The sequence below is a fragment of the Haliaeetus albicilla genome, chromosome 4, assembly GCF_947461875.1.
Source record: "Haliaeetus albicilla chromosome 4, bHalAlb1.1, whole genome shotgun sequence".
Classification (NCBI taxonomy): domain Eukaryota; kingdom Metazoa; phylum Chordata; class Aves; order Accipitriformes; family Accipitridae; genus Haliaeetus; species Haliaeetus albicilla.
The window spans coordinates 14,030,127-14,044,895 of NC_091486.1; the positions used below are offsets into that span (position 1 = coordinate 14,030,127).

General features: G+C 38.1%; 1 protein-coding gene across 22 annotated transcripts in view; it reads left to right on the forward strand.

The window, feature by feature from the left end:
- The window catches only part of CLASP1 (cytoplasmic linker associated protein 1), a 188,751-nt gene that overhangs the window by 113,709 nt on the left and 60,273 nt on the right, over positions 1-14,769 (forward strand). For 8 of the 22 annotated variants that reach the window (XM_069780993.1, XM_069780994.1, XM_069780995.1 and 5 more), the window contains 4 exons: positions 474-500; positions 2,250-2,417; positions 8,271-8,378; positions 12,305-12,367. In XM_069780993.1, the coding sequence (XP_069637094.1) occupies positions 474-500; positions 2,250-2,417; positions 8,271-8,378; positions 12,305-12,367 (366 nt within the window). The remainder of the gene's footprint in view (positions 1-473; positions 501-2,249; positions 2,418-8,270; positions 8,379-12,304; positions 12,368-14,769) is intronic. The other 14 variants (XM_069781008.1, XM_069781010.1, XM_069781009.1 and 11 more) reach the window with 4 other exon arrangements.

Genomic DNA, 14,769 nt, shown 5'->3' on the forward strand with positions numbered 1-14,769 from the left:
GAATGTCTTATGAAGCTTTAGGATGGTCATATCTGAACCTGCTGCCTTGGTCTAGTTTGCTGAGTCCTGTTTTCAGCCTAGCCCAACCAGATGTGATCTTTATCCTTAAGCCAAACATTGCATGAAATAACCTACGTATTCAAATATAATATGGTCACAGGACCAAATTCTTCATGCCCACACAGTGGATAACTGTGTTGCAATTTTGTAGACTGGGCTGGGGTGTAATTTATAACAGAACTTGGGTCTTGGTGTGTTGGTTGACATTTAGCTAAGAAGCTGATCAACCTTGGGAAATTTTAGTTGCATCTGCATGTTAACTCACTGCATTCTGCAGAGGCTTTAGGAGTGACATGTTTGTAAATAAATCTGTCTGTATTGTGTATAGCATAAACCGCATGCTGAATGCTGTATTGTCTTGCTGTCTTTTAATCCACTTTTTGCCTGTCCTTTGGTCTGCCCTCATAATCAAGGATCCAGATCAGCTAATCCTGCTGGTGGTAAGAAATGTTTTCCCTTTCTTGCTTTCTCACGTTATTTTCTTCACATTTTTTAACTGCTAAGCTTTTAGCTTCCTGCACTCTCTCCTGACTGAGACTTAAAAAGCATTTCCTTAAAGTCATAAATCCAAATGTGTATGGCAAGTGATTTTACTTTCTCATAGTAATCAAACCTGGTAAGCATACATTCTGCATATTGAAGCTGGCTCATTGCTGCAGCTTAAACCCCAGGTGCTACGTTCTTCTTCCAGTTACTTCAGTGCAGCCCTGCTGTTATTGATGAGAATGCAGCACTGTAACTGAGAGGAGTCTTGGCTTTTAGGACGTGGATGCTGTGTGTGACTGGCATCTGTCTCAAGTATTCTCACTTTGCGGGGGGACACGGGGACGGGACATGGACGGACATGGAGCCAGCACCACATACAGTATTGGAGTATATGATTTGATTGATTGAGAATGGCTTTGGCCAAGAAACTTGAGGGGGCAAGTAAGTTAAAATAATGTGTTATGGTATTGTCCATGAGATTACTAGAATTGCATGTCTTCTTAAATTAAGACAGAAGAACAATCTTTAACTCTTGCTAGTCATAATGGTATCTGGAACTGAATGTTTTTGTGAGATGTGCAGATACTTTTCAGAAAGAAACCAACATGAATATTGGTTCAGAATGTGAGCTTGCCCAAGTATGTTCTTGTAAGCTTTTGAAATATACTTTTCCTGGCTGTTTTAGCAAACAAATTGAATGTCAGGAATAGTAATATCAGCAGCAAATTTTCAGTGACTTTTATATACCTGAAGAAGCAAAAAAGAGTCTTGAATCTATTACTCTTGCAGTTCTTTATGATTACCTTTAAGCTAGCATTACTTGATTTTTTTTTAACAACTTACTAAATGAAGATCCATAGCAAAAAAAAAAAAAAGAAAAGTATTATTCAGTTCATTGAGTTAAACAGCAAGACCGTTTCAGATGGAAATATCTGCTGCAGCTGGAATGTAAATATTTAAATAAATCTTGCTTAGTAGACTGTCTTGCAGACAACATGGCTTGGAAGAAATGGACTATTCAAACAGACAAGGAAAAATAGAAAAGGCCCACTATTCAACGTAGTAAAAATTTTTCTCCAGCTCAAAAATAACTAAATAGCCTAGGTTTAACTAATCAGAGCTAAGTAAGTCAGCATCTCTACAAATGTGACAGGCTTACTTGGTTTAGTCTTTGTTGTGCTGATCTGCTGCTGTTGAGATGGTATTTTTTAAATTTTTCATCACTGAATTATTGCAGGGAAGTAATGCCACCACTGCAGTGTAGCATGAAGATGCCTGAGCTACTTTGCAGCAGGTTACCAATGCCAGAAGCCAGCATGCTGCAGCATAGCTCTCCACACAGGCTAATTTACATTGCTTTGCAAGGAGGTGAAGCAGCCTGTCAACTCCATGCTGCTGCAGCAAGGCTGCTCCTGGCACATAAAGCTAACTGGGGTATTCACACACTGCAGTGTCTGCTTTGGTCTGGATCCCAGCTGGGCAGTGTGGTTCATATAGGCAGGGTTCCTGATGTCAGTGTTTGTTGTCCATGGGCTTTCCTCAGTCTTCCTCAAAAGCCCGTGGAGAACACTGCTATTAATTTTCTGAGTGATTTGGGTCAAATTCTTAGCTAGAGCTGATTGTGTTCCAGTTTTGCTGTCAGAATTTTTAAAATCTTGGGGTTTTTTAATTGTTTTTTTTCGTTATTTCTGGTTCTCTTCTAGCTGGTAGCCGGTCTAGTTCTCCGGGTAAGCTGTTAGGAAGCACCTATGGTGGCCTGAGCAGTGGAACATCCAGAGTCCAGCCAGTGCCATCCTCTTCAGAGAAGCGCAGCAAGATCCCTCGGAGCCAGGGGTGCAGTCGAGAGACGAGTCCCAGCAGAATAGGACTAGGTAAGAATAGTCACTGCAGTGACATGCTGACCAGCGTGCTCGAAGGAGGGACTTCCCTGTTGATTAGGAAACTGTGTTACTGTCGTTCTTCTGGGTTTTTCAGCTGGCAAATTAATGTGATTGTGGTTTGTAGGAGAGTAATTTTAATTTTCCAGGTTGAGCTATAGTTTCAAATTAGGCCTAAAGATGTCATGAGATGTCTTCTGTTTGAAATTCAACATGAGTGATGTTATTAGATCAGGCAGCAAAAACAGTTGTCATGATTAACCATCACAGCAAAAATACCTCATTTGGCATCAACTGCTTAGTCCTAAAATGGGTTGAGCAATCTTTACAGTCAGTTGGAATCAAGGGCAAAAAGCACCTTCTTGGATTATTTTAGAAATTTTGCTGCTTAAATGGTTTGCTTCTCTCTTCCTTAATATCTTGGAGCCACTTTCTTAGATGGCATTTTAGACTTGTGCTTTAATTGTTCTGCTTCCAATATTCTTGTCTCAGTGACTGTTATGTAAATATTCTATAATAGTTTTTATTTTCAAATTTATCAGCAGACTCATTTTTTTAAGTCAGGTGAGTAAGCATCATTATATATAAACTTTTGTCTATCTGAATTGAGGTGAAAAGGTATTCAATGTGCTGTCTGAACAAGTAAATATTGTTTTCATTTTTTAAATGGAAATGTTTTCATAAGTTTGAAGCTTATGTAGAACAACAACACTTTAAATAATACTGTTACTAAATTATTTTATATCTCCAAAGAATTTATTAGTAGGTTGAAATTGATTGAAATTATAGCCCTACTGTTGTCAATTAAATTTTTAACTATTGCCTTAGCAATCTATTTTACATTTAAGCTACCTTTCTATTTAGAGTATGTTGTTAATAGAGAAGTATATTATTCAATACATTGAAATGAATTTAAAGCACCTGAGTGCATATGCTGTTATGATTCATAAAAATACTTAATGTTCATTGTGATTATTTTTCCAAATTCAATGTTCTTCTCATGTCTGATCTATTTTATGGCCTCTGTATGAATACATTGTGCTTTTCTGTTCATTGCTTTTAAAATGTAAAATGCTTCCCAAATATTAGAGGTAATTGTTCTGCTATCACTCTGCAGAAGGACATTGTTTTTTAGGAGGAAACAAAGAATGATGGATAGTACCATCACACATGCATAACCTGATTGTCACATTATATGGTCTGATTTGAAACAGTCTCAAGCATCTGAAGGGAAATTGCCTTGTGTAAAATCCTCACTCTTGGGTTGACTGCTTTCAGGTATATTACGGGAGCCTTGACTTCTTTTGGAAGTGTAATTTCTATCTCACTGCTCTGACGTGCTCCCTGTGAACACAGTCAGTGCTTGTTCTTTGGGATTGGGAGAGAGCTCTGACAGATCTATCAGATGTGTGGCTTCTACTCGCCCCTCTGAGTTGATGGCCAAAGCCTGTTCTTTTGGGCTGTTACGGGAACAGGAGAACCTGACACTTGTGTTGCCTTTACTACTAGGTTGCAGAAATTCTGTCTCTTGATTGGATCATGAACATGGTAATATTGGCTTGGATGGAGATAGCTTTTGAGCTGTCATCTTTATATTATTATTCCATTGTATTTATTACTTTATAACATAGTAGCTAACAGTACTTTATGCTTGCTTATTGTGTTGCTTCAGTCCCTATCTTTCCTTGACATTTTTTTTCATTTGTTCATTTCATTAAATAGACTCCCACTCACCTTGGTCCTAAATATGTTGATAGTCTTTTTCAGAGTCTGATTCAAGAAGGTGCTTGGGCACACATATGACATCAAAAGTACATGCAATACTTGAGGCTTTGTGGGATTATTTATGTATTTGACACGTATGTGCTTATCCCATGGGGTGAAACATCTCTTAAGTCTGTGGTCACATTGCAGTGCAGTGGGTGTTGAGCCATCGTGCAGATAAGACTGTTAGAGATGGGTAATTCCTGGATCCTGTTCATAAGTCATCCATTGACTTGTATAGTTTTTGCAGGGGTGACTGGGAGTTGCAGCTGGACCAATGCTGTGTGTGCAAGATTAAGCAGTTGGGCTTTATACAGGAACCATTCACTGGAGTTTTTCAGGCCCTTCTGGGGCAGTAGGAAGCTGATAGTCTCTGCGTGTGGATGCCCGTTAGCATCAGTACCTTGCTGCTAGCTTAAGAATTCCACAATGACCATGAGTATATGTGAAGTATGTTCCTTCTGTATGCTGGAAACCTTGAAGTACATTGTTTTCCAAGAGGCAGCACAACAAGGCACGTTTGGCATGCTGAGGTCCTGTGTGGTCGCCTGTATGGCCCTGCTCTGTTGCACTTTTCAGTTTTAAGCTTGCCTTTGCTGTCTGCTCAGTGGAGATTTACTAGTGGTGATACCCTTGTTGGGGAAAGAAGAGTATAGTCCCCTTAATCTTGAGCTTTTCTTTGGGCCCCTTGAAGGAGATCCCTTCAAAAAAGGTGATGTCTATTTCCCAGAGACTGAAAGTTTATCTGCTTGAAGTTAATTCTGTTGGATGCTCAGCAGATCGTGTGACACAGTTGGATCTGAAAGGAGTGAGAGATTTGAGATTGTCATTCTCCAAAAAGCTGAGCAAGCACAGCTGGCTGTCAGTTTCATGCAGCAGCACTCTTTCTGTTGGGGTTATGCTGTGTGTGTTGGAAAGCTGAAGGCAATTCTTGACTTGCCTCTGCTGGGTGTACCCCACTGCAGAGCTTTCCCTTGGCTGTTTTGGCAGCATTTGCAGGCTCTTTAAAATGCTTGTATTGATGTAAAAGAAGTGTCTGCTGATTTTTAGTCTCCACTTATGAATCATTAAAAATCACACCTTAATGAAATACAGGTGTCTTCCAAGTGGTAGATTGGTAAACAAGGGGCCCTGTTGAGTTCTGCTGGTCGTATTTGCATCTGTTGGGTTCCACTGGTGTAAGACAGCCTAATAGTGTGTTTTAATAACAGTGTGAACCATATCCAACTAATCTGACTTTTCAGATGAAATTGGTAAAACTTAAATGTACTGGACACATCTAGAAACTTGGGATTTTATTGAAAACAATCCACCCTTGTCCTGTCATAGGCTCTCAGTCCAGAGCTGGCTGTGGGCACACTGTCTGATTTCATCCTGCCTATTCCTTTTAATCAATTTTGCTACTCATTTAATTTCTGTCCAACTTCTGGGGGTTGGGAATTATGAAATTGAGACTTACGTCTGTCTTCTCTGCCTTCACTGCCTGCAATGCAAAGACAGGCTGTGACAGTATGAGAGACTTGTCTAAATGACAATACTGCTGGCCATTACTGCTGGCGGTGCCCAAAGAAAATAGTCTGAGCAGCTGATATCCAATCTTCCCTACACAACACAGCAGAAAAAATGTGAGGCAGGTGCCTGGGAGTCCACAACAGACTCATCATTCACTTTTTTCAATCCATTCTTTTCCTTGCTTTTGTAATTGTATCCAGTAACATGCAAACCTTTTGTTTGACCATTACTCGCAAAGTACCCAGTGTTTGTGTGTTTGGGTGCTCTGTTTGTGAAGGCAGTATCATGCTTCATCTGTGGCATTGTCCTACTAGTCTATTTTCATGCAGTTAAAGTGCATTTTCTTCATACTTCTTGCTGCTGCTGTTAGCTGTTATGGAAGGAGAATGTACTGTGTGCATCCGTGAATTTTTTTTTTAATCATTCACATCTCTCCCTCTCTAAAGAGCCTTTGCTGGTTTTAGTAGGGTTGTATTATAGAAAAGATTGACAGATCTTCTCTACTTAAGAGAAATGATTGCTGGTGCAAACCTGATATGAAGGCTGCCATTATTTACGTATAAGCATGAGACCCAAGAATGAGAAGTTTGCTTCTAGTGAATCCTTAATTTCAAGCAAGTATTTGTGTGGAAGACTTTAGAGCATTACTTTCACCTGTAGTTCACCTGTCAGCTTTTTTCTTTGTACATCTGAGGTGGGATTATTGTATTCATGGACCCTAATTTCATGCAGTTCATATAATTTAGTCTGTTGTCTTTATTATAAGACGATCTAACTCACTCAGAAGTTTTAGACATTATGGTGATCTGATCAACTTGGTCAAGAGCTCATCTTGTATTGTCTGACATCAAAGGTGAACCATCAGAACCATTAATTCATCTGAGCGATATGAGCTGGGTTTTTCAAAACTGGGAAGGATTTGACAAACCAAGAATCTGGCAGTAGTCTATATTTGAATTTTAAAGGCTAAATATGAAGGTTTCTATTTTGTTCTGTACTGTTTTGCTTGAAAGGATACCGATATACCCAGTGTATATGAGCCCACAGAAGCACTGTAGGGAAACTTCATTAGCTTGAGTCTAGGCATTTAAGTTCTGTATACAAACCAATGGAGATTTACAAGAATATATATGTTCTGAAGCATGCAAATGGCACCATTTTTAGAAATGTGAGGATACTGCTAGAGTATTAGTATAAAGCAGGTTCATGCTATGCATATGTGCCTCTGCTACACTGTCATCAAAGGTGGTAGATTAGATTTTACTCGGTGCGTGAGAAAATTCTTTAAAGGCTTTTCCTGAACACTTAAAATATGTTACTGCCTTTTCAAAACAGCAAAGGGAAACCCTCTTTAGTCATTAAATTTTTCAAGGTAAACTCATGACAATTAACTGCTATTCCTTTACCTAAGAAAACATTGTATTGTCTACCGGGCATAAAGCTAATAAGGTTCTGCAAGCATATTTCATATCAAAATGACACAGAATTTGCAGAGGAATAATTCAGTTTTAAGTACCTAAAATACTTATTTTTATAAAATCATGAAATTAAAATCCTTGATGTTAAGCAACCTTCGAATGGCCTAGCTCTGTTTTTCCTACTTGGACAAAACTTCAGCTAAAGTCAGTGGGATTGCTTTTTACTGTGAAAGCAGCTTAATCTTCTATCTTCTGCTTTGCATTTGGCCAAATGAAGAGTGTGTGCACGATGAGTTCCTGTGGCACAGCTGATAGACAGGAGCCTTATTAGGCTGTGGGAAATTGAGCACTTGATAGCTGCCAGACAAAGGATAAGAGTCTTGTTGATGTAGGGTTTTGTCAAAGTAAAGAATGTAGTTTAAAGCTCCCTTTAAGTGTGCATGTGTCTCAATCTGTGTGCATATAAAACCATAAATATAAGGTTTTAGAAATGTTTGAGGAGCAAAAGTTTGATAGCTTCTGTTAAAAATCTGAAGCTGCTGCTGTCTTAAAATTCAAACCACTTTTTAACCAGTCTTTCAGGTATTTAGGTTCTAAATGCTTTTTCCCAGTATCTTTCATTGGAGAAAAATATCTCTGCAAGTCTGTACAACATACCTTTTTTCCTTAGGATATTTGTTCATGGCAAAACTATCCTTGTGAAAGGCAAGTCTATGTAAAAATAGCATATTGGTATTGTGACTACTTTAAAAAATTTTTGACCTGCTGTTTTGTTCCAGAAGGATGTTTATCTTTTAATTAAGGAAAAAATATTCCGGAAGGGTATCTTTCAGCCTCATCTGTTTTGCATGTTTTGTAACAGTAGAGCTCTTCTAAACGATTGAAGATTCCTGCTCTACTTGAATAACAAAACTTCAATTGCTTAAGAAAAAGCAGACTGTCAACCAGACATTTAATGCTGCTGAAATTTCACGTCACAAATGCAGCTCAGCATGTAAGGTAGTTGGTTTGTAAAGAGCCTGAGCAGGCTGCTGCAAATTATAATTACTAATGTAATAATTACCGTAACTAACAGAAATGTGACTTGACTTTGAGCTTTCTGTCCTCATTAAACTTGTTCACCTTCTCTGAAACTCTCCATGCTGCATGCTAGCACGGAGCAGTCGTATCCCCCGACCCAGCATGAGTCAGGGGTGCAGCCGTGATACCAGCCGTGAGAGCAGTCGAGATACAAGCCCTGCTCGGGGCTTTCCTCCACTTGGTGAGTACATGTAGGCATTGGAGCTTTAAGGGTCAATATTTTTTTCCTTTTTCCCTTGTTCTGATTGCCCCTTCAAGACACTGCAGGTGGAATGAGCTCGTTTCCTGTCCTCTGTTGGATTCCTGACACACTCCCCACTTCCAACCCTGTTGCCCTTCTGTTTTCTTCTGCATGCTTCAATTCCGGTTCTCAGCATTTCACTGTTAGCAGGAAAATACTTTAGTTTGAACTTTTGTAATTTTTAGTTTCATTGAATCAGCTTGTATGGGGCTGCTGTGCTTCACTTTACAGCACTGATGGAAATCTATGGGAGAGCAAGCCTCTATTTTCTAGGTCCCAGTGAAGTAGTCGGTAGCATCGTAGCCTGTTGTTGAGCGACTCTGTTCATGATCCGATTTTTTTACAGCTAGGTATAGTAACAGTATACAATTTCTATACTAAATCCTCCAATAGACATAGAAGCTCTTTTTTGTAGAGGTTTTACATGACATTGTCAACCATTGATTAACAAGTTGCACATGCAATTTTGTAGAAAACCTTTTCAAGCAGCCTGATGGAAAGGCTGAGGTTTTAAAGGAGCATCATTAACGTGCACCTTAAGTGTACAGTACAAATAGAAAATCTCATTACACTTACCACATGCAGAAGTTTTTCTGCACATTGCTGAAAACAGCAGGATAGTTAATGTTTCTGATCAAATACCATATCATATATTCAACCAAATACATTGCTTGTTGTATGAAAGACTTGTTTGTCATCTTGGACATGAAATATAGTTGATCTCCAGGCCCTCGTCATTTATGTAGAAATTTCATAGCTGTGCATGTGGTATTAAAAGTGAGAAAGAAGGTCTTACAAATTTCATCAAGGCTGAAGAATGGGTTTCCATGTTCTATTTTGCACGTAGTGACAAAATACAGGTATATGATGTAGTGGGACATTGCATTTTGGGCTTAATTCTGCAACTTTCATCCAATAGTGAGAAAAGGTTATTAAAAATATAGACAAATGGGTAAAATTTTCCTGTTTGGTTCTCATACTTGATTAACATACTGTACTTAAAATAATCTTTTAAACTTACTTAGACGTTGTCATTACTGATTTGGCTGTCAGTGCAGAGGCAAAAATCCCATTGATTTCAATGGTGTAGAGTGGAATCTTCAAGTTAATATTAGAGAGGCTTTGGGCTTCAAAATATCATTATTTTGAGCATATTGAGCTAGAAAATAATCTATTTGCATTATCTGTAATATCTCAGTTTTTGGTGAAAAATGGGAGGAGTTCAACTTAGCATTCAGAACTTGGTTCATAGCTCTTTAAGATAAATAGATTAACTTTTTATTGATTAAATGAAGCTGATTTGATACCAGAGCCATAAAGGGATAGTAGCTATGCAACTGTCACTTGTTGTTGTAGTTATCTGCCTAGCTTCAATTTTGGATGAAACTTTTTTCTCCAGCCAAAGTATATAAGCAGGCTGGATTTCAGGGTTAAGTCATCAGTTTTCTATGTCATTGTGCTGTGGTTTATTTTATTGAAAATACATTAATTGAAATACTGTCTTGAGCCTTTGTTCTAAAAAATAAATGCAGTGTACCAGAATCACAGTTGGTGTGAGTTTCGTACACTACCACCACTACTGAGTCTGACTCGTACACTGACTATAAATTTTCAGTTACAGATGTCTATTACACTGTTTGTAACAAACTTATTGTGGAGAGAGGGTAATTTTATTTTAGTTCATGATATTTAATTACCTGAAGATTAATGCATTTCTAGAAATACATTGTTACTATGTCAATAAGGTAATGTGGGGACGAAGTATCAATATAATAGTAACACAATATAGTTGTTTTCCTATTGCCTTTTTTCTTGTTCTTTCATTGAAATGCTTTAAGCTTGAACATGTTCATGAACTTGTTAATTATGTAGTTTTTTTCATCTGAAAGAAATTTATATAATTATAAATTTATATATCAATTAAGCCAAAACAATATGATTCTATTACAGTATTTCTAGAACCCAATTAATCTTACATTAATGCTAAGACAATATAATCCTACTGTGCATGGTCTATTGTTGTTCACAAAGATTAACTTGTATATCAGTGAATTATACTTAAACTAGCTATATGTAAGCGATAGGATTCTTGCATTTAATGGTATTATGGCCAATGTCAACACTGACATCCTGACCTTGCAAATTGCTCTGCTTTGTTTTGGGGCTGCTGTGCAGGTATGCATGTCTGTGCACCAAGCATCTTGCTTCCTAAGTTAGGCAACACCAGTGAAGAGTCACTCTACAGGCAGCCTCCTTGCAGAGATGTGATTTTTGGTTTGGTTTGGTTTTATGTTTTTTTGGTTTTGGGGTTGGTTTTTTTGTTGTTGTTGTTGTTGTTCCTGTTTCTTCATGGGTCTTGATCTTGAAGTGATGTCCACAGGGGCATAGTGGATGGCTTGGGAGAAAGCAATTGCGAGCTCAGGATCTTAATTGTGAGGTTCAGTCCATAATCCTGCACTGATCCTGAAAATCTTTCATGAGTTACTTATGGTGTCAGTGGGATGGTTCTCTTGAATAAATGCATGTGTTCTCCATAGTTAAAGACCACATTGACTATTCTGGACAGCTTTTAGTCAAGCTCTCACAGCTGGGAAAAAACTTAAATTTTATTTTTCTGACATTGCTGATTTCTATTTTATATTATTAGTATTTGTGTTTATGAATGCTTTGCCTTAAACAGAAGATTTAAAATTTTTCTACTGCACATGAATATGCATAATTGACAAAGCCTATTGTATTAGAAGGTAATTCTACTTTATTTTTTCAGTTTCTTGACAGTACTAGTAATGATGTTAAAGCAACAAGGCCTTCAGTGAGTCTGTGGTGATTAATTGCTCAAATGAGCAATCAGTTTCTTGAGTCAGTTGGTTTGAGCTACGTAAGGATGTCATTTCTAGACAATGAGGGAAAATCTCTTCAGAGAAACTAAATTTCTGTAATTTGGAATAGCTCACCAGCTTTCCATTTGGTTTCGTAAAGAACTCACCTTTATGCTGAATCCAAGAATGGAAAACCTCTCCAAAAGCATTTTGTGATCAATGTGCTGCTGACAACTGGGAATTGAAGTGGGAGCTATATTTGGCTTGAGCTCTTCTGCTACTGTATGTGCTCTGTTGCTATTAACAATTTGTATACATGTGGTGTAATTCTAGATGGGTGTATGATGTGCATATTCAGATTATCTGTGCATGTACATACTTAGATTCAAGAAACATGTATGCAAAATTTGTTAAAAGCAAGGGACTTTTGGTAGTAGAAACAGCTATGATGTGTGTGTGTGTGTTTACTTGGAAAAGAAACCCAACCCAAAGACCTATAATGCAGTGGTTGGCTGACCTCCCTGTATGACTCTTTCTATTTACGTGGTTACTCATTCTCTTTGTTAACGTTGGTTTTTTTTATGCATAGGCTAGAATGTTGTGGAAAAACACCTACAAGCACAATTCCTAACCATTCATCATGGCTTCACTTTGGGGTTTAGATCAGACACATCTAAATCCTGCTCTGTAGTTATGTGCTCCACGTTCTCATGATGGCCGTCTTCCAGATCTGTGGGTCTGGAATGTGACTGATGTGCACTGGGGTTTTTTTGCTGAACTGCACTTGGTTTGGGACTGTTACAAATGAGTTTTGTCATGCATCGTGTTTACGGTCATGGGGGTGAGGGGGGGAAGCTACAGACGGAGACGTCGCTGTTGGGGCTTGCACTGTATCTGTTATGCATTCATATACAGCGTCATTTCCCTGTCACTATGAAACACCTTTACTGGTAGCGGTCACACGCATCGCCTTTGGATTGTGGCATTTTCTGTCTCGGGTTAAATGTGTGTTAATCCTGTGGGTGTTGCCATTCCTTCTACTTGCAGCTTCTCGACGTCATTCCAGGTCCACTAGTGCTCTCTCCACTGCTGATTCTGTTGGGCAGTCAGGTGAACAAGCGCTAACTGCATGAATCCGCTTCTTATACGTAGTCTTGTTTTACACCATCTTAACATTTGCTGTCATGTGCATCAGCCAGCACTTGGCATGTGCTTCTCACTGCTGTGGGGCTTTCTGTTCTGTTTTTGTTCAGTGTGGCTTTTTGTTTTGAATTTCATTTCTTGGATGTTTTTAATTTTATGTATTTTAGGAACATTGTGAACAGTGTTTAAACAAAGGGTGATCCAGGGCTTTCTCAATTCTCCTGTAAATTGGATCAGTTGTGCAGCATGGGATAAATCCTGACTGATGCAGAGTACTTGCAACTTCTGTTTATACTTCCTCTTTAGCAGTGTAGCAGTTCCCAATGCCTAGGACCAGACCTTAGTGGGTTTCATCCCATTTATTACTAAATATTCTGGAGTCCTGTCTCTGTTAATGAAAGTTCTTTGTGGGATCCTCTCCAAAATACACAAGAACAGCAAGAATTAAGCACCTGATGAGCTTTCAAAATGAACTTTGGAGCATAACACATGCTGTTCCATCCTTCATATAATTCTGAAGGCCTTGTACATGGAAGTTGTTGAAAAAATCATTCCCTTAATTTCACTGGGCTTTGCATCAGGAGACTAACGCTTACATATAATGAGAAAAATGTGCAGATTCCAGTTGCTTCTTCCCCACCCCTGTGCTGGATTCGCAGTTGTGGAGAACCTGTAACGCCCTCTGAAATCAGGATATTTCACTGGGAGCCTTAAAAAGAAATGAATGAGGACTGCGAGCTTTGGGACAATAGAGAATTAACTGTGGGGACAAAGATGATGTAGAAGATGAGGGCTTCAGTGTTTTCCTGGAGGCTGAAATTGTATAAGGAATTAGTGACACTGAAAGTTATTTAATTAACCCTCTTCAGGTAGGGAGTGAAAAATAGTCTGTTTCTCATAAGTCTAGTTAAATAGCTGTCACTTAACTAAAACTCTCAAAACACTTCCCTTATCAGGTTACTCAGCAGAAATGTTGCAACCTGATTTGACTAGCATTTTCTAAAGTAACAATTTGAATTTGTATTTAATAAAAATAATGAAATGATTTAAAATACCTTGCTGTAATTCAGATTTAAGCTTTGTTTGCATTCAATTTCCTGTGGTAGTCACTTCATGCTTTGTTCCTGTGGTTTGGTACAAAGCATAATCAAATTCTATATGGTTTCCTGTGTCCTAAAGAAGGCCCAAATCTCCCTAAAAATGGCAAAATTGGCCCGAAAATGGTGCTTGGGAATTTTCACCAAGTTTGTAACAATATAATGAATCTAGCCAGGGAGACAAAGGAATGTGGCCAGAGCATACTCTACTTATTTCTTGCCCAGTAACATTGGGCTTGCCTGTACTGGTTATTCCTGGAGCCAAATGTGTTCGCAGCCCCACGTTAGAGATATGCTGAGGGTCTCTCCTAAGGTCTAACTTCTGCACTCAGGTATGGCAACAGTGTCTTGGGGAGGAGCCCAGAGTGACTTGGGTGTTACGAATTTAAAGATCACTGAAAGAAGTATTTCAGAAAATTCCTGATAGCCATGGAGGCAGATAAAAGCCAGCATGCCACACTGTACTTAATTTGTTAAAAAAGCTCAATTTTGTTTCTTAATGCTGGGTATTTAAATTGATCTATAATTGAATTACTTTGTCATTCTGTTCTTCATTTTAAAAAACAAAACCCAAACTATCTTCCCTTTTCTAATGTAATACTAAATTTACGTGGAAATAAATGACAATGGTATTTTTTGCTGCTATGTTATTTCAAAAGTTAAAGCCAAATTCTGATCTCATTAACACTTGAGTAATGTCATTGAGTTGGGTTTAAATATAAAACTGAATCCAGAACTTGTCTCAACATTTACAGCTCTTGTACTGCATCAGATATCATTTACACTTAGGTAAATACTTGTCTTCTGTACATCTTTCTAGCGTGTAGCTCTGTAGTAGTGACTTTAGTTTCAATCAGACCTGATGCGTTATCTTCTCTGCGCTTCTATTAAGAGTGTACAGATCTTTCCATTTTAGGGATGAAGCACTGTTTCACCTAAATATTGGAAATGATTCTTCAACCCAAGTGCATTAAAAAAGGGGATAGTAATAACACATACAACTTTTATTTCTTTGTGAAATGTCATAATTTGATTACTTTTTGGCAGTAGTTCTAAGAAGTTTGTTTATTTTTTTTTTTCCCTTGTAATGTGTTTTGTAGAAAACGTGCTTTTGTTGTAAATCAGAAATGTCTTGTCTGGGTACATCACTGAGAAACAGTAAATTTTGATAGATGACGCTTCTATTTGAAATACTATTATTCAGGTTTTTGTTTTTCCTCAAAATACTTCAGATTTAAAAATATCTTCCCTATTTCCCCATAGTAGCTTAAT